The following is a 27,435-nucleotide window of genomic DNA, read 5'->3' as shown; positions in this document are numbered from 1 at the left end:
GCCAACATTCCTAATATTGGGAGTAGGCAAATTCACTTCATATTTACTTGGAAATAAATTGAAGCTACTAATGAGTGTGTTCAGGACCGCAATCCTGAATTCAAATGTTTGATAGACTTTAAGCGTACCCAACATGTAGAATTAGGAGGCAGGGGAAGCAATAAAGTTTGCTATCTGAGGCTGAGATTGAATCAAGTAGATAATAAAGTATTGGATCAGGGAGGAATGCATTCTTTTACATGCAAATGCCCCCCACCCTCATCAGTGACATTTCTTAGCAGAGTGGAGAAACATTCCTCCCTGCAATCTTTTGCAATCCCAACCACAGAGAAAAATGGTCCAGTATTTAGGGATAAAGCTAGGGATATAAGCAGAAAATGTACACACACTGACAATTGGGAAAACATAGTTCCTGATTGTAACATTAAAATATGTATACGCAGGACAGTTTTTGTTTCAGGCTTCTCGAGTGTTGTCCCCATCATTCAAAGCAGCACAAATACCTTCCTCTGAAGGGATCACCCAACAGGTGAAGCACATCACCTTGAAAGCTGGCTCCCAAGAACCATGGAGCTCTTGGTGGAAATTGCGCAGAGGGAGCCCATCCCCTTTAACTGGGCGAGTGACGTCACGATACTCGGCCCACTGCTTGCTGCTGTTGCTATTGCCGTTTGCTACCGGCCGGGAAATTCTCCCGCTGCTGCTTTAGACTGAACGGGAGCGGTCGGTCAAGTGAATCTCCTGTCGGAGACTTCCTAGGAGGCGAGCCGCTGAGCTCAGTTGCGCTGGAGGAGGAGGACGCCTGGCCGAATAAAGGAGAGGACCGGCTAAACCGAGCAGCAAAGCGGAGGAGCTCCTGGCCGAGAGGAGATCGCTGGAAGCCCATGGCTGCTGCTGTTGCCGCTTTCCGACACCTGAGCCTGGCGCTGGGCGCCGCGGTAGCAGCCCTCGGTTCTCTCCTTTTCATTGCATGGAAAGTCTACTTCCGAGACGCCGATGACAGCTGCGTCGGCTGGAGAAGTCGGTGGGAGCGGCAGCTGGAAGCGGAGCTACGAGCTTGCAACGCGCGAAAGGAAGCGGAGGTAAGGGAAGCCTCTCTCCGTCGAGGCCGGCTCTTCCGCAGCCTGGAACAAATGTTACTTTTTTTCCGAGAGAACTGGTAGCTGCATCCGGCTCAGTCTTGGAGATGGGGTGGGAGAGAACGCTGCGAATTTAGGAAAGCACTTAGCCGGTTTTCAGGAAACAAGATCGCTATTATGTTCACATTAGCTTAGAACTTGGTGGTTTGGGCATACAGTTCCATATCTGTTTATGGGACCAAAGGAAGACCTTGAGAAGTCAGCGTGTTAGTCTAGGGGTAAAAGGCATCAGGCTAGAAACTGGGATACCATGTGTTCTGCTCTTGCTTTACACACAAGATTGTGTGTCTTTTGAGTTTGATACATTCCTTCTTAGACACAGTCAGTGAAATGTTTCTGAGAAAACTGTAGGGACTTCTCCCTGTATTTTTGATTAAAGGCACCAAATCGGAGTGAGGGAGTGGATTGGGGCGTAAGACACCAGCGGATCAATTTCTAGAAGTAGTGGACAAATTACTGATTTACTAATGATGGCCTAGCCCTAGAAATTCAACTGCTAATCTGAGAAAGTTGCATAATTTGTTTTTAAGATAGCTTATCCGGCTAGAAAGCTGCCAGTATAGTATTTATTGAAAGGAGGCCAATAATAAGGATCAGGAAATAATAGATAAGTTGTCCCAGTTGAAGAAGTGGAAAACATCATAAAGGGTAATAGAATTATAAACACCATAAGAAATAAACGTGCTGAGAGGAATTAAAGTGACTTCTAGAGAAGATAGCCCTGCACCACTTTTGGGGGAATCTTGTAAAATGACAAAGAAGTAGGAAAGGTTGGATCCAAAATTATTCTTTATCTACAGTACTTTTTTTAGAAAAACTTTTTCACTAAGTTTCTGAGAAGGCTTATGGTAGAACTACATGGGCGTGCATATAAGAGAAATAATACTTCAAAGAAGTTACTTTGAGCCCAATAACTGCCTATAGGATTGCAAGCTTCAGTCTTAAATTCCATGTGGCACCATAGAAATATATAGAAGGAAAGGCAAAAGAATTGTGATTAATTGCTTAGATGTTAAGCTCTTGCGGACTAATCTCCCTTTTGGGCAGCTGCTGATTTTGCACTTCTAATGCTGCATTCCAGGATCACCCTTAAATGTTGAGTGTTGAGAAAGTTAGACATACACACAATTCATTATGTGGGTTCTGGTCTATCATCATCATCATGTTCTTCTTTTAACGACCACATAAACCCTTGTGGTGTGAAGTCCAGGCAACTGAATGGAGCTGAGTGTTTACTGGCTGGATGCCCTTCCTGTCACCAATGCAGAGTTTTGTTCAGCAGTCATATTCTCATTCTGCCCAGAGAGAGAAATATCTGCCTCTACCAAGGACCGAACTCACAGCCTCCTGATCGTGAGTGAGGCAAGAGCTCCGCCTCTAGGCCACCGCAACACTCATGTGGGTTCTGGACTAGGTTACCAGAAAAATGTAAGAATCGCCACTGGGTTGGAGGGATTTAAAACAAGGATTAGATTCAAATAAATGAAGGCTAAACATCAATTAACTCATGTAACCACTCTCAATATTGTTTCCTGGTGGATGGAGGGATGGATGAACAGGAGGATGGTACTACTCTATATTTACTACTCTATATTGTCCTCTTTTGTGGGTTTCTCAAAGACACATGCTTGGCCTCTATGGGATCCAACTCCTGGACCAAACAAGCTTTTGATCTGTTCCATTGGGGTTCTGCTTACGTTTTTTATTTATTCAATTTGTATAGTCGCCAACCTCAAACCATTTTGGTGGTGTCAGCTTATAAAAGCAATACAAGAAGAAAAATAACTTTTTGTAACAAAGTTTTTGCAAAGTGAGCAGATTTAGAGAGCCAAAAACAAGGGCCTTGGGTAAAGATGAAAAGAGGCAGACTTCCTTAGCTGACTTCTTCATTCTGTTTATGTGTAGATAATTAAAATCCTCATAATGCCACTGTTTCTCTGTCATAAAAGATTCCTTAGGAGGCAGTGCTAGTGAGAGCTATGCCTTTTCCCTGACTAAATTAAGTTCCTGAGCTTTTATCCAGGCAGCATATGTTGATACAAACTTATTTCCTGAATAAATTCCAATTCATTCTAATGGCTAGAGCTGACTACAGTGATCCATGTCTCACTCATTTCTAGTTTGGTATACATAGAACTGCTCTTGAAATGCGTTTCACTTATAAAAAACATGGAAGGTAAATTGCTTGTTGATTTTTATTTTACTCATGTTTTACTTGAGTTTTGTTTTACTCATAATCCAGTCTTGACTTCCTGTTTGTTTTCACTGGCATAATTCAAGGTGCTACCAGTAATACTTACCCTTACAGGGTTAGGTAGAGGACCCATAAGTTTGTAATAATTTTAGGAAATTTTTAATGAATTCTTCCACCAGGAAAAGCAATACTGGATGGGATTTCTATGTAGGAAAGGTTGCGTTGGCTGTTTCCGTGTTTTGTTTAACAAAGTTATCCATTTATTATCTGTAAGATTTATAAACTGCTTTACTCCATTGAGTTTTAGAGTACAGAAAATACAGTTAATCAAACACTTTAATCTCACATTTTTATCTTTTATGCTATCTCCACTTAATCATTAAGTCACCAAAAGCCTCCAATCTCTGGATTCTGTGAGACAGAAGACAACTTCCTACACTTCTGGTGAAGAAGGAGTCATATTCCATAGAAGGGTAGACATGACTGAGAATGCTTCTGTATGTTCTCTGCTATCCTATTTTTTGATGGAAGGGGACCTTTGGATTAGGCAGGCAGAATGAATGAATGGAGAGATCCAGTCTCATCTCTCCATTCATAAAGGGCACTGAGCCCTTTAGGACATTATGGTTGATGACCAATCCTTGAATTGCACTTGGGGAGAAACCAATAGCCAACACATCTCCTGTATCAGTGGTTTAATTCAAATTTTTTTTAAATATAACAACCCATTCAGATTCTGGGCAGCTTACAAAATCCAGAAAATAATAAAAACAAACACACCCATGCAACCTAAATATCAGAATGATAACCTGGACAAGGCCCCCAGTTACTGTGTTTCCCCAAAAATAAGACCCTGTCTTATATTTTTTTGAACCCTGAAATAAGCGCTTGGCCTTATTGCCATGCGCGCAAAAGCCCAATTGGGCTTATTATCAGGGGATGTCTTATTTGGGGGAAAACAGGGTACCTGTACAAGGCCCTCAATAGGAGCAATTATTTTTATGTATTACTCATACAGCATGTGTGATATATGATCCTTTCTTTCAGGATTGGTATCCTAAATTAATAATCCATCAGCCTCCACATTCGACTAGGCTGTCATTATTTTTCCCTAAAGCTGTCAAGAATGAGTGATTAATTTGCTAAATTTATAGATCAACTATGCTCTTGACAAGCAGGACTATTCTAAATACTACCCACAACTTAAATTTATTTTTTCCTGCTTGCTTATTGTCTCATTTGAATATTTTAGCACAGCCATCTTTTCAGGGATAAGCCAGGGTTAGGTGGTTTTCCATTATTTTAATCAATTACTGCCTGGACTAACCTGAACTCTTTTTCTCCTAGCAGCCACATTACTGTGAATACCAAGTTTTGATTCTCGGTTTGGATGGGGCTGGAAAAAGCACCATTCTTCACCATGTATGTAGTCCAGAAGCCAAGAAGCACATAGCACCTACTCAAGGCTTTAACTCAGTGCAGCTGCAGGCCAGTGGGCTCCAGATGGATCTTCTAGAAGGTAAACCCTGTTTGGAAATAGGGCACAATCTGCAACATACTGCATGTGTGGCAAGGTAAGGGATAGTAATCTGGCACTTGTGCAGGAAAGATTGATCTGGAACGTCTTCCTGTTGTGGTCCGCCAGCGGCCTGCGGAGCTGGCAGCAGAGTTGAAAAGCGAGGACGCTGGGGAGGAACATGGGCCAATCCTGGAGTCTGGGGAAGGCTTGGACGACGGCTCTGCATTGGAGGCAGAGATGGGGCCAGGACCATCTGGGAGTTATGTGCAGACTCCAGAGCCTCCAGAGTCGGACATCAGTGAGGCAGAGGAACAGGGGACCTGTTGTTCTTGCTGGCCGGTTTCAACTCCATGTTGACTCTGTGTTCCGTGTGGCCTTGCAAAGTTAATTGCTAATTAGGTCTTGGCAGCGTGTCAAGGAAGGCAAAGGTGGGTGTTTATCAGACTTATCCCGAAGAACTGTGGCAGACTTCTGTCGGACTCTTTACAACTATTTGGGACTCATCTGTGAATGAACTGAGAATTCACAGCCATTGAAATAAAGAGGATTTTTGGGCCTCATTGTGTGCTTTTACTGTATCAGGAAGCCTACGTCAGAACACTTCCCCTCTATGATAGCAATCACTGGCTTTGTTCACAGAAACCACATTTAACTTGTAACTATGTAAGTCAGTTTGTTTACACCATAAACTAAGTCTCAAAAAGCCTGAGGTTAATAATATCCAAACAAATAGCCAACTTTTTAAAAAACTGACCTATGTTAACATAGGTTTTCTATTTAATATCATATCGAACTAAGGGAAAACTATCTTGAAACCCCCCTTCTGAACTGAATTTATGTTTTCTGTGCTGGGAATCTCCTATGACTTGTCCATTTTTGTATTTTTTTGGCCTGAACAATGCATGGGAGGCTATGATAGGTATTTATACATAACTAGCTGGATACCCATGCTTCGCTATGAAACTATGTGATGGGGCATGATAAATTGACACTTGCAGCTTGAATATTAATGAATAGTTACGATCGGCCTCTCCTCTCCCCTTCTCTCCCTCAGCCTTGCCCCACAGAAATGTCTCCTATCCTGTCCCACTCCTCTCCATCAGCCTTGCCCCACAGAAGCCTCCCCTATCTTATCCCCTGCTTGCTGCTGTGAAAGTAAAACTGAAAGTCCTCTCCTCTGCTTGTGTTTTGCATTTGGAACAGATTTCTTTTGAAGTGGGGAGGGAGAGTAGAACTCCTTAGCATCAGAGCATGGAACAGATTTCAGGTGGGGAGGGGAAGTAGAACTCCTTAGCATCAGAGCGTTAATAATAATATAGGAAATACTAATGCTCTGATGGTCATTTCAAAAAATCCTTTCTTAGTTTGCACCTAGAAGTCAAGAGGAACATATGTGGCAAATTTCAAGTTTGTAGGCTTTATGGTTCTGGAGATTTCATGATTATAGCATGAGTGGTTTTTGCTTTTATATATATAGATAGAGAAAATTCTCCCTCATTTAAATCCACACCTGCATTTCAGGCATGGGAAAGATGCTCATGATATGATGTAAAGTATTATTTTCTCATGATTTGTTTGTCAGATGTGGGCACTGCAATTAAACACTGGAGGACATCAGAATGAGAAAGAATGCTATTCAGTTAACTTGTATTTTTGCTCTTTGTTATACTAGTTGGTGGGAGCCAAAATCTACGCTTCTATTGGAACCAGTATCTGAGCAGAGCCCACATTTTGGTGTTCGTTGTAGACTCTGCAGATGGCCCACGCCTTCACATTGCTCGGCAGGAGCTCCACTGCCTGCTAGCTGAGGACCCTCAGCTGCCTTTGATAGTCTTAGCTAACAAACAGGTGAGTCCCTTGCTATCTTTCACATGTGATATTCTTAAATTTTAGCTTGTTATAGATCATGGGTGTCAAACTCGCTGCATCATATTGAAGTCACGTGACATTTCACTGTTTTTTCCCCTTCATGGAGCTGGGATGGGCATGATCTGTGCATGATGCATCCGGCCCATGAACCGCCAATTTGATACCCCTGATATAGATGGAAGAGCAACTTACAATTATAGAACTGCACGTGACTCCAAGATTCCTTTGACTGGATTCCTAGATTACTTTTCTGTACTTCAAAAATCTCTAAGGTTTGCAAGAACGCAACCAAAATGTAACAGTAGATCACCAATAACGATTTCTTACTAATTTCAAGAAGTGAAAAAAGAAACACTAGCATATATTAAGCTTAATCCTCACCCAAATGATGAAAAATACAAAATTGTGGCATAGCTCTTATAAGAAAAGGCCTAAAGTTTTTTAAAATGATTGTTTGCATATCTATTTTAGGACAAGAATGATGCCCTGAGTGTGGCAGAATTGCAAGAGGAGTTGGCCTTACACAACCTGGATAGTCAGAGGAAATTCTTTCTCTTGCCCACAAGTGCAACTTCTGCTGGTCTGGCCACTGCAAACAGTGTTCTTCACTTGAAGCACCTGCTGGTCAAAATTCTTGCCCATTCAAACAAGATGGACTCCCTGTGATTGCACCTCTCAGCAATAACTTTTTCTGCATGGTCAGGAAAGTCCACCGCGGCATTCACCCAAATGCTTTTGGAGAAGGAATGCCACCTGCCAATATAGCCTTGAAGATAACTTCTACTGCTCTGGATAAGGGGGAAGAAAAGGCAAAGTGCATTGCTTGAGGGGGGCATCCATCAATCTCAGAGACTATTGAAAACAACTGCTCTTTTCACAAATCTAAAGAACTGTAATACCAATATGTGCACTTTGCATTCTTCTTTACTGGATCTACTATAGTTGACTTTACAATAAGCAGGAAGAAGTAATGCAATGACTTTATATAGAGGAAGCTAAGAAAGTCATTTCATAAGCTCTTTGCCTATGAAATGACTTCGTTATTTCAAAAGCTGGGGGTTAGTCTTGGCCCATAAAGGGCAAAATTCATCCTGATTGCAGTTAACGGAAAGTGGTAAGTACTGAAACTGATGGCTTATCTAGATTTGTGGAATCCTTAATGGAATATCTTTTATTTCTGGCTATGCATGTTGGAACAGTTGTGCCTTGAACTGATGCCAAAGCTACTTCAGTCACTAAGACTCTGCTATCTTCTTATTTATTACTTGATTCTGAGGTAACCTCTAAAAGACTAGATATTTGATATTGGTCAAGGGAATTGGAAAGTCTGGATTAGACCACAAAGAGATGCACAAAACGGACATCCTCCAAACTAAGTAAGCTCAACTGTCAAATTCCCGGGTTGGCTGGGAAGTTTGAGATGCAGGCCAACACCTGCAGGTGTCCCTGATAAGGCAAAGTTCTTCAGCATGTATTTGAATATCCCTATTTGTTCCCAACCTATCAGAGATTGTTAAAAGTTTTTATTTCTGTTCCATTATAGAAACAAAATGTTATCTATGCAAAAGCTATTGTGAACTAGTAATGGCTGTTACAACATACAGGTAAGCCACATCATAGGAGCTACCAATACCATTCTCCTAAATTTCTAATGAAGAAAAAAAGCAATCATTTGTCTTACCTCTGTATTAAAGCATAATTCTACATGTGCAGGAAGCCAATCCCATCTTTAGGCAATTTCTCTCTACAGCTCTTATGATGTTAAAAGTAGGAATGATGCTGTTTCTTAAATAGGAAAATGATGCATATAACATTGCTCTCCATTGCTCCCTCTTCTCTTGGCAGATCAGGATTTTTGTTTGGACTAAGCTGCTTTTGCACAATTTATGTTTTAACCAACCCCTCCCCCCTTATCCTATTGAAAATATAGGAAACCTGGATAATACATCTTAGCCGTATATGCCACAGGCAATTGCTAACAAATGCTTTGTACTTTTTATCAATAAATCTTGTGATGTAAGATGTGACTCTGCTCTTCACCACTTGAGGAATCCTGCGTACAAATCAGGACAATTATTGCTAATGGTCATTTTCATCAGACTCTACATGAGATTAGACAGCTTTTTAGTCCCGTGTTTTCCAGGTGCTTCAACACTTGTAGAGCTACACCAGTTCCTCTACAGAATTCAGACTTCATCAACTGCAAATTCCTGTAGTAGCTGCATGACAACGTACAACTGCAGTTTCAGTCTTCAGAGAAAAAGAACCAATGCGGCTTCTACTTTTAAAATAGCTAAGGAAAGATGGCTTGACAAGACAATCCATAATGTACCTCACATTAGGAACCCTCATTCCAACATTGCCATCAGCAGAGTGGTGGCTTCTTCCCTCTCATAAATATGGACTAATGCTCATTGAGTGAGTTAGCATCTCTCTGGGATAGTCTCTTATTGGAGAGTAGAGATAGCTCTTTCTGGCCCAAATGCACTAGTTTTGAGGCTTTAATCTTGATGTCCACATCTTATTTCTGAGAAAGGAAACTACTATTTGAGGCTACTACTATTGTGCTGTCTTTCCAAAATGCACAAGAAGTGGACAAGTCGGTGTACAATTAACCTCTGCTCTTGTAACTAAAATATTTTTTCAATATGCTCTATTATTGACACTAGGTTTAGAGAAGTCATATGTCAACCAAGGTCTCTTCAAGGCAAAAATATTTTTGTCACTAAGAGCTATTTTGCCTTGAAGAACCTTCAGTGAAATAAATGAACCTGAAAGCTGACTTAAAATTTCTGCAGAATTTTGGAGAATCAAAGTTCCACCTGTATTTTCTTATTTCTCTTTAGAAGGCAATATTTTATGTAATTCAAATATCAGTTTTTCAATCTCAGTCACTTAAATCCATGCCAGATGAAATAATGTTTCAGCATCTTTTCCTCCTCATAATTATTGCTCCATTTTTTCTGGCCGTAAAGATGCAATGAATATTTGGTACTCCTCGGGATAGAAGCGTTTATACACATTGATCTTCCTCTTTATTTGTTTTGGTGTATCCTGGTAATAGTTCTTCTCATCACGAGCCATAGCCTAGGCAGTAAATTACAAGCATAAATTAATAGAGAAGCGGTTTTATATTAACACATAGTTTTAGAAACCACACCCAGAAAGTAAGCAGTACATTAAACATCCAAGTCTCAAGGACAGCCTATATATAAAGCAAATACAACCACAGAACTCCAATAAAATAAAAGGTAGATTCAGATGCTAGATGCAATTTAACCAGTTGCTCTACAGATATTATGAATTCTGCCTGCAGCAAAGGAGTGTAAGCACTCCAGTATAAATCATCTGAAGGGCCCTAATTGCTTAACTTCAGTTCAAATGTCCATTTCAAAACAATCATATATGTTGTCAAGCAAGAAACACTGTACAAAGCAATATGAGAAACTAGAAGAAACAAATCCTTTCCTAAAACTGCCTATATAATGCATAATGTTTCAATAATTCTATAAATGAATACAAGACTTAACCATCATGAAAGTCATATTAAAACCCATGCCAAGATCTGAATAGAGTTTTTAAAAATGTGTGGGGAAAATAAAGTTCCAACCATGCAATCTATAAGAGTCTCTCTGGAGAAAATGTTAGTACTGCGAAGATCTTCTGTTTTAAATACTTACTTCCCTGTGAGAGGAGATCTCGCCCAGCCAAGCTGTTTCAAAGGCATTTACAGCAGTGGTGAAATGCAATTTTTTTTACTATTGGTTCTTTGGGCGTGGCTTGGTAGGCATGGTGTGGTTTGTTGGGCATGGCAGGGGAAGGATACTACAAAATCTCCATTCCTGCCCCACTCCAAGGGAAGGATATTGCAAAATCTCCATTCCCACCCCACTCCGGGGCCAGTCAGAGGTGGTATTTACCAGTTTTCCGAACTGCTCAAAATTTCCGCTACCGGTTCTCTAGAACATGTCAGAACCTGCTGGATTTCACCCGATTTACAGGTTAAAATTCTATTAAAATTGGCCTTGGAATAACTGGAAACCAGTGCAGGAGGCAAACGGATTGGCATGATGTAGTAGTAACAGCCAGTCCTCCTCACTTCAAATATTGTAATTGGGATTCTCTAATCTGATTTTCATATCATTTTCTAATGATGTATTGCAGTTTATCTAAACAAAATAACTTCAGTTGGAAATAACAACAAAATTATCTCTACCTTATAATTTTCACCATGATTCTGAATCATGTGTTTGACGTAGTCAATAAGATCTCTGGAGAGGGTCTCAGATTTTTCCTCTGGGAAGCTGGCTTCATATTCTAATTCTGGGCATAAAGAAAAGAAAGCAAGAAGGTATTAAGAAATGTGAGCACACTGTGAAACCTCCTTTTGTGGAAATAGAATAGCTCTACCCAACCTTTACATCATGGAAGTCATATCCTTTCCCTCCAATAGGAGACATGTCCAGGCTTGTTTGGAAAAGATGCATTATTTTCATATCAGCAGACACAATGTATTTGTTCTCTCACCCTAATTTCTAATGATTATCCAACCGATTGTAAAATAGTTTGTATTTAAAACCACAAAAAAATTGAATATCTGCTACATTTGGTAATAAATAATGAAGAAAAGAAAACTGCACTTAATTGGAATAGCAAGACTTCTAATGAAGAATTTTCTTATGAAGAATGACATGTCTATCAAATTATGCCAATATGAAGTAATACCCACCATTTATTACATATGGCTTCCTAACAGTTGTCCCTGCCTCTTGTCCATCAAGTTCCATTTTTGTATCCTGTAATTTAAAAGACATGGCAATTCACATTATACAAAAAGGCTGCTAGGAATTATTTTGTATTTTCTTTTTACCACATCATTATCATTTTATAATGGTAAACTTGGATGCAGTTTTACATCACACAGTTTCAAATTATTATACAATACAAATGGTGACAGCTATTTTATAACTCTCTATAGTAGCACTCTACCATTTATTGCTCAGCATAGCTATGGATGTCAGCACCAGGGGGCATTAAGTGAATACAAGATGGTGATTGTCACTTGCCTAAATGAAATGCCAAGAATTGGAAATAGCTCTTCAACTATTTCAAATTCAATTTCTAAAAAGTAAGATAGTTGGACAAAAGAATTTATCTCTAAACCAAAAACTGGGTTAATGACAGTTTAGTTACAATGTTATTTCTCATGCATACTTTGTATTTAACCAATACCATCTGAGATTTACTGGAAAAATTTACAAACATTTTCACAATGTACTTTTCTAATCAGTTATACTATTTTCATTTTCCAATTATTGTCTTCCTGGAACAACATCCAAATAAGTAATACAAGCTCCTAAACGATAAACATTGATTTAGTGTTTTCCTTCAACTTTGAAGTGATTAACTGTTCTTGGAATTCATACAGCACTAACCTTTGGAATGGGAATTGCCTTGTTTGGATCAACAGCCAGGCCCATTTCTGCCAAATTCTTAGAAGCTGATTTGGTGCTATCCCAAGCATGTCGGATTTGAGCACTGAAGAGAAATGAAGGGGAGGGGGAGAGAGAAATAAAGCACCCTGCTTCAATGTTAAATAATAATCATAATAATAATCATAATAATGCATCAATGTTATGCAATCTAGAAGAGATTCCTCCCTTTTCAATAATAATCAAGACAGATTTTGAACCCAAAACAAAGCAACAAATGGCAGCCCTCTTTCCCAATTCAAGTGCACAGAACAGTGGAAAGTTGATTTGATGCTGAAAACCTCAAATATATATGTGCCCGTCTCTTTCCACAATTGTAAAGGTAAAAGATCACTTTAAATGACAATCTGCTGGTATTTCATGACATACAAAACTGGTTGTGTATGGCAGCTATCTCGTCTCATAATAGGATTGATCCTGTACAAGGCTAGTGTCTAAAAAATATCTATGTATTTCAACATATCTGTCTAAAGATATTCCAAATATCATTAAGAGGCAGTCTTTAGCATAATTTGTGTTCACTTCATTACTTTTTTAAAATTTACCCATCACCTTGAATATTTTACCTTTTTCACACATGAAAAGGAGTTGTTATAGCAATGATAATGAAGTGCTCGCCATAACTTTTGAATTGAGCCATTTTCATTCTGTGGTTTTTTAATGTCTACTTCCTCTATGTTTCTTCTCATGTCTAGGTTCATCCATACCATATCTATTCTTGACCATGAGTTATGTGGGCTTGAGTAAAAGGTATATTGGTTTTTCTTTAAATTTAGTTCTCTCCATATATCTTGTAGATTTAATTCTTGTGTCATCTCAAAAAATGTATTTGGTAAAATTCTTTTTTTCTTGTTATTTTTCTTTTGTAGTCTTTCTTGATATCTACTACTGCGTTAAAGTCACCTGCTAGACACGTTTTCATATTCTGTCTCTGTTATTATATTATGTAATTTACGGTAGAATTCCTTCTGGTTATTGTTTGGTGCACAAATCGTAGCAAGCAGTATTCGTTTTTGGTTTTTTACTATTCTTATTCTTCCTTCCTCATCTGCGTAAATTTGTTTAGGTTTTAGCCACTCTTTAATATATAAGGCTATCCCTTTCTTCTTTTGGTGTGCTAAAGATATGTGGAGCTTCCCAATTTTGCGATATTCTAATATGTTGCCATATTGCTTCTTGATATGAACTTCTTGTAAACAGACTATATCCATATTCTATTTTTGTAATCTTATAAATGTTTGTTTTCTTTTTCTGGTGAGTTCAGACCATTAATATTGATTGAAATCATCTTAATTTCCTCCTCCATCTTATTGTTTGTATATACCGTGTTTCCCCAAAAATAAGACCTTATATTTTTTTGAACCCCGAAATAAGGGCTTGGCCTTATTTTCAGGGGGTCTTATTATTTTCGCCCTGGGCAGCCTACGCACTCACACCTGGGAGTCTGGCAGAGAGAGGCTCCCCCTGCGCACCGCCATCAAGCCCCTTCCCTCCTGCAGGGGTGTGTGGAATGCAAGCGGCCGGAAGGCGCCAAGCCGCACGAGTGCCTGTCCCCCCTCACTTGCATGCTTCCCAGGCCTCACCACGTCATTGTGGACGGACTCTCCATGCAGGGCTGCGGCTCCCTTTGCCCATTGCTGCCTCTCTGCCCTGGCTGCCCGCAAAATGGAGAAGGGTGCAATGTTCTAGGCCAACTGGCAGAAGACTTGGCAGCAGGCGGCTGGCATGAATGGCCTCTTTTCCACTTCCAGCCAGAGTTTGGAAGCTGCATAGGTGGAGTTTGGGGGGAGAGAAAGAACAACTTCTGCTGCTTTCCTTGCATGCAGCCAGCAGCAGAAGCAGCAGAAGTCTTTCTTTCTCTCCCCCAAACTCTGCCTCTGTGGCTTCCAAACCCCAGCCAGGGAAGTGGCCGCTCTGGGAGTGCACTTCCCGCTCTATGGTGATAGTCGCTGGAGACCTCCCCTTCCCTCCCGCTCCTCTCCCCTCCGATCGCCCTGCGTTCCCTCCACCCAAGCACATCGGCTTGCCCCCAGCATGCCCAGGAAGCCACTCTGCATCGAGAGTCACTGGACCAGACAATGACTGGGCCAGACTCTTCCTGGGGAGGGGAGCCTCACGGCACCCTTGCCCATCTTCCCTTCCTCCTGCAGGTCTCGCTTACTCTTCCCAGGCACCCGGCAGTGAGATGCCAGGCAGCCACGCAGAGGGCAGCCCCAACAGATGCAGCTCAGCCAGCCCGGCCACTGCTCCCCGCCCATGGCTGAGCTTGGCCTGCAGGGGGCTGGCCATAAGAGAAGGAAGAAGAGATGGCAAGGAGAGCTCTGTCCTGCTCCATGCATCTCGCTTCGCCGCCGCCCCACCACTCCCCCTCGCCGGCTGAGATCAGCAAGCCAGATTAAGGAAGCTGAACGCACTGCCACCACCACAGAGGAGAAAAACATCAGAAATGGGTTAGAACATCAGAAGTTGCACATGTGTCTAAGTATTTTGGAGGGGCTTATTTTTTTTGGGGGGGGGGCTTATTTTAGCACATGCGCTCGAAGCCCAATTGGGCTTATTATCCGGAAATGTCCTAGTTTCAGGGAAACACAGTAGGTCTCGGTTTTCTAGTTGTTCTTGTTTCTCTCTGTACTCTTTGTTTTTGCACCTTCTCATTCATATCATTCTGTTTCCATCTGTCTTCTTTTATCTTGATCTGCCTCTTTCCTTTCTAGTTGCTGTTCTTAACTCTTACACTCTATCTCTTCCCTACTTTCTTGCTTCTCATTCATGGTAAAGTAATGCTCATAGAATTCCTGCACTTTATCCATGGTGTCAATTTTGAATTTCTTGTCCTACCACAAAATCAACATTCCTTCAAGGATGAGCCGCCCAGGAGGAGAACATCATCAGAAATGGGTTAGAACATCAGAAGCTGCACATGCGTCTAAGTATTTTGGGGGCGGCTTATTTTTTGGGGGGGGGACTTATTTTAGCGCATGCGCTCAAAAGCCCAATTGGGATTATTATCCAGACATGTCCTAGTTTCGGGGAAACACGGTAGGTCTCTGTTTTCTAGTTGTTCTTGTTTCTCTCTGTACTCTTCTTTTTGCACCTTCTCGTTCATATCATTCTGTTTCTATCCGTCTTCTTTTATCTTGATCTGCCTCTTTCCTTTCTAGGTACTGTTCTTCTTGACTCTTACACTCTATCTCTTGCCTACTTTCTTGCTCCTCATCCATGGTAAAGTAATGCTCATAGAATTCCTGCACTTTATCCACAGTGTCAATTTTGAATTTCTTGTCCTACCACGAAATCAACATTCCTTCTGGGATGAGCCACCCAAACATAACATTGTACTTGATCAGTTGCATAGTTAAAAATTGATAGTGTCTTCTCTGCTCCCTGACCCTTCTTGGAACTCGTTAGAGTTTGAATTTCTCTTCCTTTATAAACCATTGGTTCATCCCTTGTCCTCTTGTAAATTTAATCTCTTGTTTTCCTGGAGAACCGCACGTATACCTCCATTGATAATTTATGCCGTCTTGCATAATTTGTGTGTATTCTATATATCTCATCGATGTCACCTTGGATCTCCTGTTTGGTTTTCTGTAGGGTGTCCGTTAATAGTTCTGTCATAATCTTTAGTAAGTCTTCTTCCTTGTTTTCCATTATATTTTGAAATCTCAAGAAGAATGCAGCTTTTTTCATTTCTAAATGGACTATCGCCTCTTCCAGATCCCTATTTGCTGCAATAAGTTTCTGTTCCTACGTTTCTAGTTTCTTTTCTGTTTGTTCTGCTTTTATTTCCACCAATTGCATTTTCTGTTCATTCTCGGATATTGCCTGTTGTATCATCCCCATTTTGTCATCCAGTTTTTGGATATCTCCAGAAATGTCTCCCTTCATCTCTTCCATCTCATTCTTTATCTCCTGATTCCTCACTATATAAAATAATAAAATAAAAGGAAAAAGAGATTTAATAAAACATAAAATAAATTTAATGACACAAGAAGAGATGGCACAAAATGAATGTTGGGCTTACCTTGAACGTTCCATCTATGTGCACTGCTGGAGTGTCCAAGTGTGGGTGTTTATCAGTCAGTTATGATGTCACTGAGTTGGAATTTCTTTGGCCACGCCTTCCTCCTTCTGGCTGAGCCTCTCAGTTTTTTCAACGAAACCGGAACCAGGGAAGACGCCGTCTGATAGAAGAACCGACCACTCCTGGACCCCGGACCAGCACAAGCCAGGGTGGGATTTGGACACTCCAGCAGCGCACATAGATGGAACGTTCAAGATAAACCCAATGTTCAATCTCCTGTGCACTGCTTGGAGTGTCCAAGAGTGGGATATACCCAAGCTAAATTGATGATGGGAGGGAAGCAGATCGGTCCAGGGTCCCCTCGGCCGGCAGTACTCTCTGTAAGACACGCCTCCCAAACGCCGCCTCCGCCGATGCGAATTGGTCCAGCTTGTAGTGCCTCACGAACGGTGAAGGAGTAGTCCAAGTCGCGGCTCTGCAGATGTCCAAAATGGATGCTTGCGTAGCCCAAGCAGCCGAAGTGGCTGCACTGCGAGTAGAGTGTGCCGTGATGTGCCATGGCACTGGACAAGTCTGATGTTCATACGCCAAGGCAATGCATGCCTTGAGCCAACAATCAACAGTAGATGGTGAAACTTTCTTCCCCATCAACATGGGCTGAAATGACATAAACAGGGCCTCCATCCATCGAAAGGGGGCCGTCTGCTTGACATAATGACACAAGGCCCTGCGCACATCAAGCGTATGCCAGCGCTTCTCAGTCAATTCCTAGGATTAGGGCAAAAGTCCGGTAGAATAAGTTCCTGTGCCCTATGGAACCAGGAATTAACTTTTGGTACAAATGTAGGGTCCAAGTGAAGAATGACACGGTCTGGGTGACAAATGCACGAATCCTGGCGGACTGAAAGTGCCGCTAGTTCAGAAATTCTGTGTGCAGAAGTAATAGCAACTAAAAAGGCAACTTTAAATGTGAAAAGCCTAAGTGTGGCAGTCCGCAAAGGCTCAAAAGGAGGCGAGGTGAGCGCCTGCAAGACTAGTGATAGGTCCCAAGTTGGGTAGCGGTGAACAACAGGCGGCAACAAGTTGGCAGCACCTTTCAAAAAACTGCGAACCTTGGGATGATGCGAAAGAGAAATAGGTCCCTCACCTGGTAAAAGAGTTGTCAAGGCCGCAATGTGACAACGCAACATATTGGTGGATAATTTCTTTTTGAGACCATGCTGCAAAAAGTGAGGACCTGTGGAACCGTCGTGGCTGTCGGCACAAAGTTCTTAGCGCGCCATCAACAAAACACCGCCCAGGTGGCTTGATAGATGCGAACTGTAGACTGTTTCCTAGAAACCAAAATGGTGGAAATTACCTCAGAGGGGTAGTGCTCCTTCCGGAGAGCTTCCTGCTCAATCGCCAGGCGGCTAACTTGAGCCATTGAGGATCTGGATGTTGAAGGGCGCCAACTGAGGGAGACCCAGTGCGGTGGTAATATCCAGGGTCGCTCTGTCGACAGTGGCATGAGGTCTGCGAACCATGGGCGTCTCGGCCAATACGGTGCCACTAGTAATACCTCTGCCTGCTCCTCCAGAATCTTCCCGATCACCCTCTGGAGTAGGGGAATCAGGGGAAATGCGTACACAACCCGGTCGGCCACGGGCAGCAAAGGGCATTGACCCCTTCGGCCGCCGGAGTCCAAAACCTGGTGAAAAACCGTGGCAGTTGAGCATTCTGTGGGGTAGCAAACAAGTCCAGTATCGGGTCCCCGAAACGAACTGTGATGAGATGAAACAAGTCCGGGTGAAGGCGCCATTCGGCCTGGTCTATCATAGTTTGGCTCAACCAATCTGCTGTGGAGTTGGATGTCCCGGCGATGTGTTCTGCTTTCAAGGACCAAAGATGTCGCTCCGCCCAGAGACACAGCTTCCTCGCTTCGTGCATGAGGTCTTTTGAATCAGCGCCTCCCTGACGTTTGACATGCGCCTTGGCCGTGACATTGTCTGTTAACAGCAGAACATGTTAATCCGACAGCTTGGCCTGAAAGTGTTGAAGCGCCAGGTGTGCCGCCCTCAGCTCCAGCCAGTTGATATCGTTGCGAAGATCCTCCTGAGACCAACACCCTTGAGTCACCGAGGACCCCAGATGCGCCCCCCCAGCCGAAAAGGCTGGCGTCCGATGTCAATATCAGTCTGGGAGGATCCCGAAACAGACATCCTTTTTCCAAGGCCTTCAACAGCCACCAATCCAAGGAGCGAAGCACCTGTGGAGGAACCCCGATCCTGTTCAGTGAGTTGCTGCGCCCTAACTTCTGACTGGGGAGGAGGAACCACTGCAAGGCCCTGGTGTGTAACCGAGCCCAGGAACTATAGCTAGGCAAGGTATCATCTTCCCCAGCAGTTGAGAAAGCAGAAGAAAGGTCACTGAGCCTGATGTCTGAACCTGCCTTATCAGCTGTCTTATACTGTCCGTGCGGTCCTGTGATAGAAACACCTGGGATAATTTGGTGTCTATTACCGCCCCCAAATGTACCAGCCTGGAAGACAGAGTCAGATGGCTTTTCTCCCAGTTTACTGAGAAGCCGTGATCCTGCAGGGTCTGGATGGTGAGATGTAGGTCCTGCTCTGCCTGACTGGGGGACGATGACTGGATCAGCACATCGTCCAGGTAGCACTGTAGGCGGACAGGATGGGCTTGCAAACGCGCCGCCACCACGTCTAGTAATTTGGTGAAGGTGCATGGTGCTGACAATAGGCCAAATGGAAGGGCCCTGTTTTGCCAGTGACGGCCCGCAAAGGCAAACCTGAGAAACCTCCTGTGGGAGAACCTTATGGGTATGTCGAGGCAGGCCTCTTTGAGATCTATTGATGACAAGAAATACGCGTGTCTGAGGCCTCCCAGGACCGAATGCAGTGAGTGCATTTTGAACCTCTTGTACTTTATATGGATACTGAGGTCTTTCAGGTTCAAAATTGCCCTTTAACCCCCCGAACTCTTGGGTACCAGAAAGAGTACAGAGTAAAACCCCAAACCCCTTTGACCAGTCGGTACCGGTTCTATGGCTGAGATACCCAGCAAATGCTGAATTTCGGTCTCCATCATGGCCCTCTTGGTGGCCTCCCTGGGTACTGGACACTGAATGAAATGATGAGGGGGTCTAGAACAAAATTCTAAAGTTAGTCCGAGAGTCACAGTTTGTAAAGCCCACACGTCCGTGGTGGAATCCCTCCACTGGTCGGCAAACATCTTTAACCTGCCGCCAATAGGGATGTGGGCCCAAGAGTCACTTGGAACGGTGGTAGGGGCATCCCCCTGAACCCCTGTAGGGGCGCCTGGACCTGTCTCAAAACCCTGACCTGTCCTGAGATCTGTCTCCTGCCTGGAAGTAAGGTCTCTGAGACTGGGAGTGGAGAATCCCGCCTCCGTATTCCGAAAGGGCTGCCTACGATAATAAGGAGTTGATGTCCTATCATATCTCCTATTCATCTGGGGTAGCACCTTCCTCTTGTCTTTCCCTTCCACCAGGATGGGATCTAACACATCTCCAAAGAGCTGTTGTCCCTTAAAGGGTGCAGCTGCCAAACGTCCTTTAGACCTGGCATCCACCTGTCATTGGCGCAGCCATAACAAACGTCTAGATGCCACATTAGAAGCTAGAGCCCTAGAGGCAAACTTTGCAGCAGTAATAGAAGCATCTGCTGTGTATTCTGTTGCAGCAATCAGCTTACTAAGATCTTGCTGTAGGCGAAGATCCTCTGGGGAACCCCTGGTCTGAAGCTGCTTAAACCATAGGAGCGATGTTCTGGCCATAAAGGAAGCCCCTGTAGCAGATCTAAGCGCCCAAGCCGCAGCCTGATGAATCTTGCGCGTGGCCAAATCCGCCTTTCTATCCTCAGATTTCAATCCTTCTGCGTTATCAGAGGGAAGAATAGAAGCAGAAGCCAAATTAGTCAAGGGAGAATCCACTGTAGGAATTTGGAGGAGATCCTCAAGTTCCTTCTCTACTGAATACATCTTTTTATCCATGCCATTAGGGGGAGGAACAGAAATGGGATGTTCCCACTGCCTTTTAATTGTATCTACAAAAAACTGTGGCGATAGAATAACCTCCTGAATAGTGACCTGTTCAGAAAACAGGCTGGCACACAGATCCTGAGAATCCTTAGAAGTTGAAGCAGATTTCTTCACTTGACCCATATTAGCAGTCATTTTAGCCTTAAGCAATAAGGTTCTGAAAAGATGAGGTCGGAATAAACCAGAATAAACTGGCTTATCCTGAACAATGCCCTCATCCCGACATCTCAACTTCACCTAATTCCTCTTCACTTTCCAGTGAATCCTCACTGCGAAGGGATTGAGTATCCTGATAGGATTCCTCCCTGTAATCCCTATGTCTAGCTGGCTGAGACACGGGCTGCTCTGGAAGGCCCTGGATGGGAAGGAGCCAAAATACCTTTTTGGTTTAGTGCCTCATCAATACCTTGAGTAATGGTTTGCACAATGGCAAACGTAATTCTGAGGACAAGGTTTGGTGCACCGGCTCCGGTGGGCGGAGTCCTGCTGCTGTGGGTGTAAAGGTGGCTGAAGGGACAGAGCCCTGTCTACCTGGCACCTGAGAAGTCTCAGAAGGGGCTTGAGCAGTGGGCCGGACATATCCTTTCTGAAAGGGAACAGCCTGAAACCCATGTTGTTCCTGAATAATAGGGGGAGGCCAGTTAGGTTGCTCCTCTTGAATTTCCTGAGTTTGTATAACAGTGGGAAAAATATGAGAAGCCCCACCCTGATCCCCTGAACCCACAGGGGATTTGGGAGCAGCAGCCTGTTGTTGAGCTTTTGCAAAATGCTTTTCTAAGGCTTTTTGTCTTCTCAAGGCATCCTTATCAGCAGCAACAGAAGATTTAGACTGTTTTGCCTGTGTGCTAACAGAAGGCTTACTGGATCTCAATCTTGGCCTTCTGTTAGAGCCTTCTGGCTGAGGTTGGGGTGTAAAAGACTCCTCAGAATCATTGCTATTGGCCATAATGGACACAATTTAGAGATTCAATTAAGACAATAAAGTAAAAGTTACTCACTGCGCAGTTCAGGGCTTATTTTAAATTGCTAACCCGGCAACATGCTTTGTTTGCAATAAAACAGGCAGCAGCAGCAATTAGGAGGGCACCCCAATAGTTAAGGGGACAAAAGGGCCGGTTATACAGTCTCCAAGGGCCACAAACGCTGAATCAAACGAACACGGTTTGCTTGCGTGATCAGAAGAAAGTCCGGCTCCCAAATTGCAGATCCTTGTCAATTTTTGCCCAGCTGCTTCAAAATAATAGCCTGCTGCATTTTTTAGCCCAAACAAAATGGCCGCCGCCAACACAATGGCGACTATTGGCCAAGCGGTCAGCGCGCTCTCCCCTGTGATCCGCGGCACTCCTGCATCAATCTGCGGCAAAATCCGAAGCCTCGGACCTCTCTGAGGCTCACAAAGCCCCTTCCAAGCCTTTTGCTGCAATTCTGGGTCATGGAGCAATGGCCGCCACAGGAGCGATCTAATCGCCGCTTTGCAGAGCGCTCAGCAGCTGACTCACACCTCACTCACACAGCCACCCAAGCCGAATTTAAAGAGGCTCGGGTTTTTGTGGGTTTTTTTTGAATATTTGAAGAATTTAGCCAAATTAACTAGTAAGAAAGAGTAAAATTTAATTTAAATTGAAGAGCCAACTCTGACAAGTCTTTCCTCTGACTGAGTTGGAAAAACTGAGAGGCTCAGCTGGAAGGAGGAAGGCGTGGCCAAAGAAATTCCAACTCAGTGACGTCATAACTGACTGATAAACACCCAAGCTTGGACACTCCAAGCAGTGCACAGGAGATTGTTAAATTCACGAAACAATTTTTTAATTTTTTTTTAAATTCTTTTAATACAAACATTCCATCTTACATTAAACAGTGTGTCATCTGAGTATAAAATTCTTTGTGTTTTAACAAACTTACCACTATATTCATTTCTTACATTAATATTAAATAATAATACTAATAAAATAACATAAACCTAACATCTCTTCTTTACTTATCTATTTTTATAATACATTGCTTTCATATTTCTCTAACTATTGATAAAATAACTCCCATATATTATAATAATCTGATTTTTCCTTTTCTGGAATTGCAAGTGTTACTCTGTTCATTTCTGCACATTCTAATATTTTCTTAAATCACTTTTTCATCTGCAGGTATCTCTTTGCTTTTCCAATTTTGTGCAAATACAATTCTAGCTGCGGTTATTACATGAATAATCAAATATATGGTTTCTTTACTATAAATACCTGGTAAAATCCCCAACAGGAACAATTCCAGTGTTAAATCAATATGTTGTTGCGTTCACCTTCTCCAGCCACATACAAATTTTTGCCCAGTATCTTTTTGCTTCCCCACATGTCCACCACATATGATAATACGATCCCGGTGTCTGTTGGCATTTCCAGCATTTAATTGATTTATCTTTAAACATTTTGGCCAGTCTTTCTGGTGCTAAGTGCCATCTGTAAAACATCTTATATAAGTTTTCCTTGACAATGTTAATTTGTAATTCCTATTCCATAGTTGCTGCCATTTATCTAGCTCTACCGTGTGACCAAAGTTTTTTGCCCATACTATCATTGTTTCTTTGACTTGTTCTTCTTCTGATTTAACACTCAATAAGTAACTGTACAACTTTTTATCATTCTCTCTTCTATTCCTGTCAATATCCAATTCTGTCAGTTCCATATAAAAACCATAAAGTTTAGCATCCTTTTCATATCTAGATTGTATTTGCAGCTGTGTGTACCAATCCATATCAATCTTCTGCTTTTCCAATTCACATTTAATTTTAAGTTCCCCCTTTTCTGACAAAATAACTTTGTATCTAACAATATTTCCCATATTAATAATATTTGGATGTATAAGTGCTTCCATCATCGAAAGCAAGACTGGTATCTTCAAGTAGTGTTGTTCTCTAATTTTTTCCCATAATAATAACAAAGCATTTTTTATATAATGTCTTTGGAAGTAACCATGTATCTTATTTTTCCCATACCATAAAAAAGCATGCCAACCTAATTGCAAGTCATGTCCCTCCAATGTCAATAACCTTGTGTTTCTCAATACAATTCATTCCTTCATTCAAGTTACCAGGCAGCAGCGTTAACTTGGATGAAAGCGAAACAAAATTTTTTTGAACATGCAAATAAACCAGGGAGACACAAATTAAAAAAAGAGAAAGAGAAGAAATTAATACAGTAACTGCAAGATGAGAAAGAGAACCTGCAGCATCGGATGGAAGATAAAAAAAATATAATTCAAAAATTCTTTAAAGACTTGCATAGGCAAGAAGACATACCGGAAGAGATTATCAAACAATATTTAATAGACAGGGGCCTAACCACAATATCGGCTACAAAGAGATTGTAGAGATCACCTTTTCTTTTATGTAGTGTTGTTTATATTGATATATATGTGTTTTGTGTATACATAGTGTAGTATTTTGCTTTTATATGTTTAATAAAGTTTTTTTTTAATTAAAAAAAAACTATACAAGAACCATTTGAGACATTAATACTGGAACTATTCAACGAAGTATTAGCAGAAGCTAAATTACCAAAATCATGGACAGAGGTATATATATTGTATTAATATCTAAAGAAGATACAGATCACCAGCAGCTTAAAAATTATAGGCCTATCTCATTATTAAATGCCAATTATAAAATATTTACTGCGATAATTGCAGAAAGAGTAAAAAGACTATTAAACGAACTTATCCATCCGGACCAAAATGGGTTCCTGCCAAAAAGATAGTTGAGAAATAATACTAGAATGATCATGAATGTCCTTGAATTTTACAAAGCCCACCCTGAAAAGCAAGCAGCATTGATATTTCTAGATGCGCAAAAAGCATTTGACAATCTATGCTAGCAGAGAATAAAAAGATTGGGAGGCGTTGCCAGCGTCACGGCAGTACAATGGACTCTTTGGTGGCTCCCAAAGAGTCGTCGATATCTCCGCTGTCCGAGGGTCCTCTGTGACCTAAATCGCCCTGTAGGGATGACCAACAAGAGGAGCATTGCAAACTCCCTGGAAAGACCGGAAGAAGCTCCTCAAATTGGACAGCGAGAGAAAGCGACCTAGAAATCACTGAAAAGCTGGGGCAGCCGCAACAAAAGGAAAAGTAAAAAACCAGCCTATGACATCAAGGTGAGGTCAATTTAATTTTATTGTCTAGAAAGTTTCTCTTTAATATACCTGGACGATCAATAAGAGTGGCTGAGGAGGAGTGGGTGCGGGTGTGTACTCCCACTCACATCCAGAAAATTGGGGCAGCAAGGAATGCACAACTGAGAGCCTATTAAATTTTTATTAATTTTTTATTGAAGAAAAAGAAAATACGATTTGGGAACTGTAAAAACAATTGGACACTAAGGTTTTGAATGACTGAATGGAATGTACATTTTTTTTTGAATGGATTGTTACAATACTGATTGCTTAAATAATACTTTGTTTAAAGAAGTGAAAGTTCTGAAAGTATTGAGCTGAGATGAAAAGTTAACCTGCAGTGCCATCTAATGGCAGAAGAAAAAGCAAAAGACCATCTATGCTGGCAGGTTATTATTCAACAACTAAAGATTATAAATTTTGGGGAGAAATTTGTGGGGATGATAAGTGTAATATACTCTAGTCCAGGGGTCTGCAATCTTAAACACTCAAAGAGCCATTTGGATCCATTTCCCACAGAAAAGAAAACACCAGGAGCCACAAAACCCTTCCCTTGCCTGACTATTTCTTGAGCGGCCACAAAACATATGTAGTTGAATTAAACGTTCTGTTTTCTTCTGAAACTTTTATTTTGTTGAATTTATTCATGGTTGGCCTACCAGGGGTTGAAAAGCTCAATAAATCGCATGCCAGCGGGTGTCGCACATTGGTGGTTGTGATGCATATTTTGACAGGGAGCTGCAACAGAGAGGTGAAACAGCCATATGTGGCTCCAGAGCCGCAGGTTGCTGACCCCCTGCTCTAGTCAAACAGCAAAAGTGATAATAAATGGGCAAATAACAGAACAATTTAGTATAGCCAAAGGTGTAAGACAGGGATGCCCCTTATCACCTCTATTATTTATTTTATTTTATAAGTATTATTAGATTATATCTGACAAGAACAAGAAATAAAAGGTCTACATATAAAAAAAGAATACAATACAATACAAGTACAAGCCTTTGCAGATGACCTAGTGTTTATTTTAGAGGAGCCACTAGAAACAGGAACTAAATTAATACAGAAAATAGAATAATTTGGTAAGGTGGTGGGGCTTAAATTAAATAAGTAAAAGACAAAAATAATAACCAAAAATCTTACTAACAGCCAGAAAAAAGAACTAGAGAGGAAACTAGAAATACAGATAACTAAGAAAGTTATCTGGGAATTTGGTTGACAGCAAAATGCTCATCAATTAAAGAGGATAATTATAAGTTACTCCAGCAAATAAAAAAGGACCTGGGCAATAAGAAAAAATTAAAATTATCACTAATCGGAAGAAAAGCCACAATTAAAATGAATATACTACCAAAAATTCTATTTTTATTCCAAACCATACCAATAAAATTAGGGAAGAAGTTTTTTGAAGAGTTAAACAACATAACAAAACTCAGTATATCATATCACACATAATAACAGCAGCTAGAATCATCTATGCACAATACTGGAAAAACAATAATACTTCCTCTGATGAAATGGTGATAAAAAAAGTGTTAAAATGTGCGGAGATGGACGGGCTAACAATGGAAATAAAAGAAAGGTGAAACGGAATAAAATCTGATTTGGGACACATGGTATAACTGGCTGGAGAATAGAAGCAAAGAATAAGAACGTAGAAATAAATTAAGATGTGATAATAAACGGTAATATATATAGGTATATAATTGCAATATTGATGCATTGTATAGAATAGATATGTACACAAAAGGAAACAAAAAATAACAAAAATAATTTGTATGTACTTAGGAGATATACTGATACCAGAGCGCTGTAAAGATCTAAATTGTGATATAAAATGAAGAAAACTGTTTAATAAAACCTATTTTTTTTAAAAAAAAAAGGAGTAAATAGTAGTTATTTAGAAAATGGGAAAAAAATTCAGGGATAAAGGAGGAGCTACTTAAAGTGTGCAACTAAGGAAAAGGGAAGGAAAAGTGAGACAACAGGGATGTAGAATTTTAATTTTAGAATGAGGACACGTGGCTTATGTTGTTGCAGTTTTTGTAATGCATTATTTTCCTGCCCTTAAGCCGCTCCAAACTACCCAGATCCCTTTAGCTGATAACATAATACAACCCAAATAAAGAAATATGCACGATGGGGTTGCTTTTGGAACAGATCCCACGTTGACAGGTTTTGAACACGATCTAGATTCTAGCCAACATCATTTTAAAAAAATGATTATTTCATTTTAAAAAAATCATTATTTCAAAATGATTATTTCAACTAAGCGTTATTTCAACGCTTAGTTAGAACAGAAGCGGCGCTGCTATTACTGTAGAGCAGGGGCGGGCAAATGTGGCCCTTTTACAACCTGTGGACTTCAACTCCCAGAATTCCTGAGACAGCTCGGCTGTCTCAGGAATTCTGGGAGTTGAAGTCCACAGGTTGTAAAAGGGCCACATTTGCCCACCCGTGCAGTAGAGAAAGCTGGATTCGACGGCCTTTGGGAGCGATGCTAAAGCGGGGCAGGCGAATTACGAACCAGCCTCCCGCATTTTAAGCCTAGCTAGCGTGTTAAATCAGCCCAGACTTTACGGTTGGTTCCAGGTGTATCTCAAACGCAGAAAATAGGCTAAATAAATCCTAGGCAACCTAAATCTGGGCCAGACGTGGTGCAAAGGCAGCATTGGAAAACCTGGCGCCTTTCGGACGTCTCAAATGACCGAGGACAGGGACCAGCCCTCCTATCTAAACCGGAGCTCGCCCCCAAATAACGACCCACTGAACAGCCACTTTCCTCTACTCACCATTGTATCCGAGGCGCCGACCGTTTGCGGAAAGCCCGGTTCAGTTTTTTGCGGTCGACGTTGTAATTATACTTCTTCCGACGCTGCTTCTGCTTGGCTTTCGGCATCGTGGCGGGCTTCTCGAGACCGAACTTGGAAAAAGGAGCACGCGCTTCCCCGCTACGAGCCCTACGGTCGCAGGCAAAGCATC

At 41.7% G+C, this 27,435-nt stretch overlaps 2 protein-coding genes across 3 annotated transcripts; one reads left to right on the top strand and one right to left on the bottom strand.

The window, feature by feature from the left end:
• Window positions 1-670: 670 nt before the first annotated feature.
• ARL10 (ARF like GTPase 10) lies at window positions 671-8,741 on the top strand. 2 transcript variants are annotated; one of them, XM_070937173.1, is made up of 4 exons: window positions 671-1,082; window positions 4,684-4,852; window positions 6,525-6,700; window positions 7,193-8,741. In XM_070937173.1, the coding sequence occupies exons 1-4, from the start codon at window positions 885-887 to the stop codon at window positions 7,385-7,387; spliced, it is 738 nt and encodes a 245-aa protein (XP_070793274.1). In that variant the 5' UTR covers window positions 671-884; the 3' UTR covers window positions 7,388-8,741. The 2 variants fall into 2 exon arrangements, with proteins under 2 accessions (XP_070793274.1, XP_070793273.1); XM_070937172.1 differs by having other exon boundaries at window positions 4,681-4,852.
• On the bottom strand, window positions 8,700-27,435 carry NOP16 (NOP16 nucleolar protein). Its single transcript, XM_070937174.1, has 5 exons — window positions 27,246-27,435; window positions 12,157-12,259; window positions 11,451-11,517; window positions 10,938-11,044; window positions 8,700-9,808 (listed from the first exon to the last, which is right to left on the bottom strand). The coding sequence occupies exons 1-5, from the start codon at window positions 27,350-27,352 to the stop codon at window positions 9,668-9,670; spliced, it is 525 nt and encodes a 174-aa protein (XP_070793275.1). The 5' UTR covers window positions 27,353-27,435; the 3' UTR covers window positions 8,700-9,667.

Source organism: Pituophis catenifer, unplaced genomic scaffold (genome assembly GCF_029215685.1).
Source record: "Pituophis catenifer annectens isolate HBS135680 unplaced genomic scaffold, rPitCat1.0.hap2 SCAF_2, whole genome shotgun sequence".
Lineage (NCBI taxonomy): Eukaryota > Metazoa > Chordata > Lepidosauria > Squamata > Colubridae > Pituophis > Pituophis catenifer.
This window is presented reverse-complemented; position numbering and strand designations above follow the sequence as displayed.

What these genes read in the sequence shown, in the direction of transcription:
- ARL10 (XM_070937172.1), top strand. Translation starts at nt 885, where the DNA reads ATGGCTGCTGCTGTTGCCGCTTTCCGACACCTGAGCCTGGCGCTGGGC. An exon ending in CCAGATGGATCTTCTAGAAG is followed by an intron (nt 4,853 to 6,524) that starts GTAAACCCTGTT and finishes TTGTTATACTAG; the next exon opens with TTGGTGGGAGCCAAAATCTA. An exon ending in TAGTCTTAGCTAACAAACAG is followed by an intron (nt 6,701 to 7,192) that starts GTGAGTCCCTTG and finishes TATCTATTTTAG; the next exon opens with GACAAGAATGATGCCCTGAG.
- NOP16 (XM_070937174.1), bottom strand. Translation starts at nt 27,352, where the DNA reads ATGCCGAAAGCCAAGCAGAAGCAGCGTCGGAAGAAGTATAATTACAAC. An exon ending in TCGGCGCCTCGGATACAATG is followed by an intron (nt 12,260 to 27,245) that starts GTGAGTAGAGGA and finishes ATTTCTCTTCAG; the next exon opens with TGCTCAAATCCGACATGCTT. An exon ending in AGGCAATTCCCATTCCAAAG is followed by an intron (nt 11,518 to 12,156) that starts GTTAGTGCTGTA and finishes TTTAAATTACAG; the next exon opens with GATACAAAAATGGAACTTGA.